Source organism: Nerophis lumbriciformis, linkage group LG19 (genome assembly GCF_033978685.3).
Source record: "Nerophis lumbriciformis linkage group LG19, RoL_Nlum_v2.1, whole genome shotgun sequence".
NCBI classification, from domain to species: domain Eukaryota; kingdom Metazoa; phylum Chordata; class Actinopteri; order Syngnathiformes; family Syngnathidae; genus Nerophis; species Nerophis lumbriciformis.
In genome coordinates, this window is record NC_084566.2 from 41,459,434 (window position 1) to 41,466,624 (window position 7,191).

The 7,191-nt window shown below is 42.1% G+C and overlaps 1 protein-coding gene across 2 annotated transcripts in view; it reads right to left on the reverse strand.

Annotated features, from left to right (window-relative positions):
• myom1a (myomesin 1a (skelemin)) overlaps positions 1-7,191 on the reverse strand; it is a 68,131-nt gene that overhangs the window by 25,368 nt on the left and 35,572 nt on the right. For both annotated transcript variants that reach the window (XM_061978763.2, XM_061978761.2), the window contains exons 20-22: positions 3,849-4,033; positions 3,674-3,788; positions 3,441-3,597 (exon numbers count right to left, since the gene is read on the reverse strand). In XM_061978763.2, coding sequence (XP_061834747.1) covers positions 3,441-3,597; positions 3,674-3,788; positions 3,849-4,033 — 457 coding nt within the window. The remainder of the gene's footprint in view (positions 1-3,440; positions 3,598-3,673; positions 3,789-3,848; positions 4,034-7,191) is intronic.

Consider the following 7,191-nt stretch of genomic DNA (forward strand, 5'->3'; position numbering starts at 1 on the left):
CATAAAGTTTTGGTCTCGCAACTACGGTAAACAGCCGCCATCTTTTTTCCCCGTAGAAGAGGAAGTGCTTCTTCTTCTACGCAAGCAACCGCCAAGGTAAGCACCCGCCCCCATAGAACAGGAAGCACTTCTTCTTCTACTGTAAGCAACCACCCGCCCGCGTAGAAGAAGAAGAAGCGCGCGAATATTACGTTTCATTTCCTTTGTGTGTTTACATCTGTAAAGACCACAAAATGGCTCCTCCTAAGGGACAGGTATCCGGTTCATGAAAAGACGCAATCTCTCCATCCGCACACGGATTACTATTTCACAGCAACTGCCTAAAGACTTTCAAGAAAAGCTGGCTACTTTCCGTGCATATTGTAAAAACAAGATAGCTGAAAAAAAGATCCGGCCAGAGAACATTATCAACATGGACGAGGTTCCACTGACTTTTGATATTCCTGTGAACCGCACTGTGGATACAACGGGAGCACGTACGGTGAATATTCGCACCACAGGGAATGAGAAGTCATCCTTCACTGTGGTTCTAGCTTGCCATGCTACTGGCCAGAAACTTCCACCCATGGTGATATTCAAAAGGAAGACCTTGCCAAAAGAGACCTTTCCAGCCGGCGTCATCATAAAAGCTAACTCGAAGGGATGGATGGATGAAGAAAAGATGAGCGAGTGGTTAAGGTAAGTTTACGCGAAGAGGCCGGGTGGCTTTTTTCACGCAGCTCCGTCCATGTTGATATACGACTCCATGCGCGCCCACATCACGCTGGTTTTTAATATATTATTAAAGTTTGACTGACCTATCTGACTGTTTTTTTGACATTCCTTTAGCGCAGTTAGATGCGGCTTATAACACGGGGCGGCTTATAGGTGGACAAAGTTTTGAAATATGCCGTTCATTGAAGGCGCGGCTTATAACCCAGGGCGCCTTATGGTGCGGAAAATACGGTAGAACTTTGAGGTTGTTTGCTCAATAGAAAGTGCCATAGTTACCATAGTAACTAATTTCATGACCATAGTAACTTGTACATGATGCAGATTCCAAGCATGTAAAGACTTAGTATAGTTGAAGACTTACGGTCATTAGAAAACATGAGTGCACATCATAATGGCAGCTACACTTTACATCTTAAATATCAGAAAAAAATTATTTGGGAATGTCCGGCGGGCCAGATTGAAAAGCTTAACGGGCCGCATGTGGCCCCTGGGCCTTAATTTGCCCAGGTCTGGTTTAGAGGGCTTTGAAGGCTACAACAGTGACTCCTAGTGATGGGTTGATGAGGCGTCATGAAGTGTTTCGACACATTGCAAAACTGTATTGATACTGTGTCGATACTGTGTCACTAAATACTGACATCTGCTGGACATTAAAAATCCCTACAGGCAACCTATGGACCGACTCAACTGACACTGATTTGATGCCCTAGTACAGGGGTCACCAACCTTTTTGAAACCAAAAACTACTTCTTGGGTTCTGATTAATGCGAAGGGCTACCAGTTTGATACACACTTAAATAAATAAATATATTGTCATTTGTAAGTTACACGTAAGTGTGATTTAAACAAGAATAGCTAAATAAATAAATTTATATATATAAAAAAATGGGTATTTCTGTCTGTCATTCCGTCGTACATTTTTTTTTCCTTTTACGGAAGGTTTTTTGTAGAGAATAAATGATGAAAAAAACACTTAATTGAACGGTTTAAAAGAGGAGAAAACACGAAAAAAATTAAAATAAAATTTTGAAACATAGTTTATCTTCAATTTCGACTCTTTAAAATTCAAAATTCAACCGACAAAAAGAAGAGAAAAACTAGCTTATTTGAATCTTTTTGAAAAAATTAAAAAAATAATTTATGGAACATCATTAGTAATTTTTCCTGATTAAGATACATTTTAGAATTTTGATGACATGTTTTAAATTGGTTAAAATCCAATCTGCACTTTGTTAGAATATTTAACAAATTGGACCAAGCTATATTTCTAACAAAGACAAATCAGTATTTCTTCTAGATTTTCCTGAACAAAAATTTTAAAAGAAATTCAAAATACTTTGAAATAAGATTTAAATTTGATTCTACAGATTTTCTAGATTTGCCAGAATAATTTTTTTGAATTTTAATCATAGTAAGTTTGAAGAAATATTTCACAAATATTCTTTGTCGAAAAACCAGAAAATAAAATATTTATTATTCTTTACAATAAAAAATAAAATTTTTTACTTGAACATTGATTTAAATTGTCAGGAAAGAAGAGGAAGAAATTTAAAAGGTATAAAGGTATATTTGTTTAAAAAACCTAAAATTATTTTTAAGGTTGTATTTTTTCTCTAAAATTGTATTTCTAAAAGTAATAAGAAGCAAAGTAAAAAAATAAATGAATTTATTTAAACAAGTGAAGACCCATCCATCCATCCATTTTCTACCGCTTATTCCAAGTGAAGAACAAGTCTTTAAAATATTTTCTTGGATTTTCAAATTCTATTTGAGTTTTGTCTCTTTTAGAATTAAAAATGTCGAGCAAAGCAAGACCAGCTTGCTAGTAAATAAATACAATTTAAAAAATAGAGGCAGCTCACTGGTAAGTGCTGCTCTTTGAGCTATTTTTAGAACAGGCCAGCGGGCGACTGATCTGGTCCTTACGGGCTACCTGGTGACCGCGGGCACCGCGTTGGTGACCCCTGCCCTAGTATATACAATAATATAAACCAAGTCATTGTATTTCATTTAGGATTATTTCATGTCTTCATTTAAATAAAAATATATTTGTATCTTTTTTAGATACAGTCAATAAATAATGTGAACATGCATCATAACATGGAAATCGAAGAGAACGTGTTGTGGATGATTGTGGACTGGGAATTTTTTTTATTTTATTTTTTTACACATTTTTATAAAAAAAAAAAAAAGTTTTTCCGACGTATTACATTTTAGACGCTTTCTCTTCTTAGTTATTTCTCCGGCTGTAGAAAAGAGCCGCTCACAGGGCACAGAGGAGGCGGGAGAGCAACACAGTTGGCGTATCGGTCACGTGACCAAAACAGCTCATGATCGGTCACGTGACTTTCTAAAAGCGGTACGCGCACCGGCACAGGGTTTCGCTCTCTGAGCTCGACGCATGCGCCGATGCATCGGTGTTGCCGGACCCATCACTAGTGACTCCCATTAGTCGCAGTTTTTTATCTTTACAATCCTAAAAAACAAAAAAGACGCGTGTTCTTGTCTCTCATAATGATTACAAACGATAGGCAAAATTCCCCAAAAAAGTGCAATTCCCCTTTAAAAAATGGACAGATATTTCTGTACCTTTAACAATGAAAGCAGGAAAAAAAGTGTTCCCAAATGAAAAGTACTCTCTGATGGACATCAGGCTTGTGTTAGTGTGGATGGAAATGATTCCATTTGCAAATGGTAACCTTCCATTGATCACAAAAGATGCTAACCTGCCCTTCTCGTTGATTATAGTCAGTCTGGAGGTGTCAGTGATCGCTTGGTAGTCCTTAGACCAGACAAACTCCGAGCCCTCACTCATTTCCGAGCACTCAAAGACCATGGAAATAACACCGTCGTCATCAACTTCCACGCTAACCTCTTTGGTGCCTGGCGGGGAGAGAAGATGGCCACGTTACGGCTGCTAAAACAAAGCAGATGTAGGGATGTTTCCCGACTTTCTAACCAGGGGGAGTCTCGGCTAGGACCGGACCCAAGACGGCAGAGGGTCTCCCGACTCCTGCAAGGTTTTGAGCTCGCACGCGGAAGACATAGGCAGTACCAGCCTCAAGGCCGCTCACCTACAACATAAGACGGTGAGGAATTCCTTTTCTTTCCAACATGCATCATTTAATCCTTACTTTCATATATTTGGACTTGTTGGCCTTCTCGTGGACGGCCTTCCAGCCTTTCTCCACAGCCTGCGCCTCCTTCATGTCCAAGTAGTAGCCGTTGACGGGAGTGCGCCCGTCAAACGCCGGTGCCTCCCACAGGACCACAACGGAAGAGTCCCGAACCTCGAGAAAATGAAGTCCAACAGGAGCACCTTGCACAGGAAAATCTCAATCTCAATGTCTGGTGTCACTTCACAAAAGGAGGTTTTCGCTACACATCTTCGAATAAAGCTTAGAGCCCATCCATCCATCCATCTTCTTCCGCTTATCCGAGGTCGGGTCGCGGGGGCAGCAACTTAAGCAGGGAAGCCCAGACTTCCCTCTCCCCAGCCACTTCGTCCAGCTCCTCCCGGGGGATCCCGAGGCGTTCCCAGGCCAGCCGGGAGAGATAGTCTTCCCAGCGTGTCCTGGGTCTTCCCCGTGGCCTCCTATCGGTCGGACGTGCCCGAAACACCTCCCTAGGGAGGCGTTCGGGTGGCATCCTGACCAGATGCCCGAACCACCTCATCTGGCTCCTCTCGATGTGGAGGAGCAGCGGCTTTACTTTGAGCTCCCCCCGGATGGCAGAGCTTCTCACCCTATCTCTAAGGGAGAGCCCCGCCACCCGGCGGAGGAAACTCATTTCGGCCGCTTGTACCCGTGATCTTGTCCTTTCGGTCATGACGCAAAGCTCATGACCATAGGTGAGGATGGGAACGTAGATCGACCGGTAAATCGAGAGCTTTGCCTTCCGGCTCAGCTCCTTCTTCACCACAACAGATCGATACAGCGTCCGCATTACTGAAGACGCCGCACCGATCCGCCTGTCGATCTCACGATCCACTCTTCCCCCACTCGTGAACAAGACTCCGAGGTACTTGAACTCCTCCACTTGGGGCAAAATCTCCTCCCCAACCCGGAGATGGCACTCCACCCTTTTCCGGGAGAGAACCATGGACTCGGACTTGGAGGTGCTGATTCCCATCCCAGTCGCTTCACACTCGGCTGCGAACCGATCCAGTGAGAGCTGAAGATCTTGGCCGGAGGAAGCCATCAGGACTACATCATCTGCAAATAGCAGTGACCTAATCCTGCAGCCACCAAACCAGATCCCCTCAACGCCCTGACTGCGCCTAGAAATTCTGCTTAGAGCGCTGCCTGCAATTCATAAATTACCTTAAAAAGTAAGAAATTGGTCATTTCCTTTTTCATTTGCGAGTTGGCTGACCTCGCATAATGTGGCTGTTAAAAAGTAAGTGTAATGTTAGCATGTAGCTCACGTAGCTGTGCTAATGTTGCTAACGTTTCTGTGCTGCTCTCCCACTCCTTAAAGTTATGTGATATATGTACTGCACTTTTTGGGCATGAAAAAACATTGTGAGGATTAAAGACACACCCACCCACACACACACACACATTCTTGTATTTCCTAGCTTCTTGAGACCTGAGAAAAAATGCCTACCTCTTTAGGACCACCCTTTCTAGATACAGTGGGGCAAAAAAGTATTTAGTCAGCCACCAATTGTGCAAGTTCTCCCACTTAAAATGATGACAGAGGTCTGTAATTTTCATCTTAGGTACACTTCAACTGTGAGAGACAGAATGTGAAAAAAAAATCCAGGAATTCACATTGTAGGATTTTTAAAGAATTTATTTGTAAATTACGATGGAAAATAAGTATTTGGTCAATAACAAAAATTCAACTCAATACTTTGTAATATAACCTTTGTTGGTAATAAGAGAGGTCAAACGATTACTATAGGTCTTTACCAGGTTTGCACACACAGTAGCTGGTATTTTGGCCCATTCCTCCATGCAGATCTTCTCGAGAGCAGTGATGTTTTGGGGCTGTCGCCGAGCAACACGGACTTTCAACTCCCTCCACAGATTTTCTATGGGGTTGAGGTCTGGAGACTGGCTAGGCCACTCCAGGACTTTCAAATGCTTCTTTCGGAGCCACTCCTTCGTTGCCCGGGCGGTGTGTTTGGGATCATTGTCATGCTGGAAGACCCAGCCACGTTTCATCTTCAAAGCTCTCACTGATGGAAGGAGGTTTTGACTCAAAATCTCACGATACATGGCCCCATTCATTATTTCCTTAACACAGATCAGTCGGCCTGTCCCCTTAGCAGAAAAACAGCCCCAAAGCATGATGTTTCCACCCCCATGCTTCACAGTAGGTATGGTGTTCTTGGGATGCAACTCAGTATTTTTCTTCCTCCAAACACGACGAGTTGAGTTTATACCAAAAAGTTCTATTTTGGTTTCATCTGACCACATGACATTCTCCCAACCCTCTGCTGTATCATCCATGTGCTCTCTGGCAAACTTCAGACGGGCCTGGACATGCACTGGCTTAAGCAGGGGGACACGTCTGGCACTGCAGGATTTGATTCCCTGTCGGCGTAGTGTCTTACTGATGGTAACCTTTGTTACTTTGGTCCCAGCTCTCTGCAGGTCATTCACCAGGTCCCCCCGTGTGGTTCTGGGATTTTTGCTCACCGTTCTCATGATCATTTTGACCCCACGGGGTGAGATCTTGTGTGGAGCCCCAGATCGAGGGAGATTATCAGTGGTCTTGTATGTCTTCTATTTTCTGATAATTGCTCCCACAGTTGATTTTTTCACACCAACCTGCTTGCCTATTGTAGATTCACTCTTCACAGTCTGGTGCAGGTCTACAATTATTTTCCTGGTGTCCTTCGACAGCTCTTTGGTCTTGGCCATAGTGGAGTTTGGAGTCTGACTGTTTGAGGCTGTGGACAGGTGTCTTTTATACAGATAACCAGTTCAAACAGGTGCCATTAATACAGGTAACGAGTGGAGGATAGAAGAGCTTCTTAAAGAAGAAGTTACAGGTCTGTGAGAGCCAGAGATCTTCCTTGTTTGAAGTGACCAAATACTTATTTTCCACCATAATTTACAAATAAATTCTTTAAAATTCCTACAATGTGAATTCCTGGATTTTTTTTCACATTCTGTCTCTCACAGTTGAAGTGTACCTATGATGAAAATTACAGACCTCTGTCATCATTTTAAGTGGGAGAACTTGCACAATCGGTGGCTGACTAAATACTTTTTTGCCCCACTGTATATAAAGATTTGTATTTACAACATTAATAATATATACATGCTATGCAAATTAAAAAAAGGTAAGCTTTTAGTTTTGTTGTTGTTTGTAATTGGTTTTTAATCTTCATTATTTACTTCAATTTATAACAGTATGTCTCTATAAACATATTTATTCTATTTTTTTAAATACATTTTGGCCAAAGAGTTGCATTTCAATTTCTTACACACACTTGTTATTTCATATGTTGACCAGAGGGGG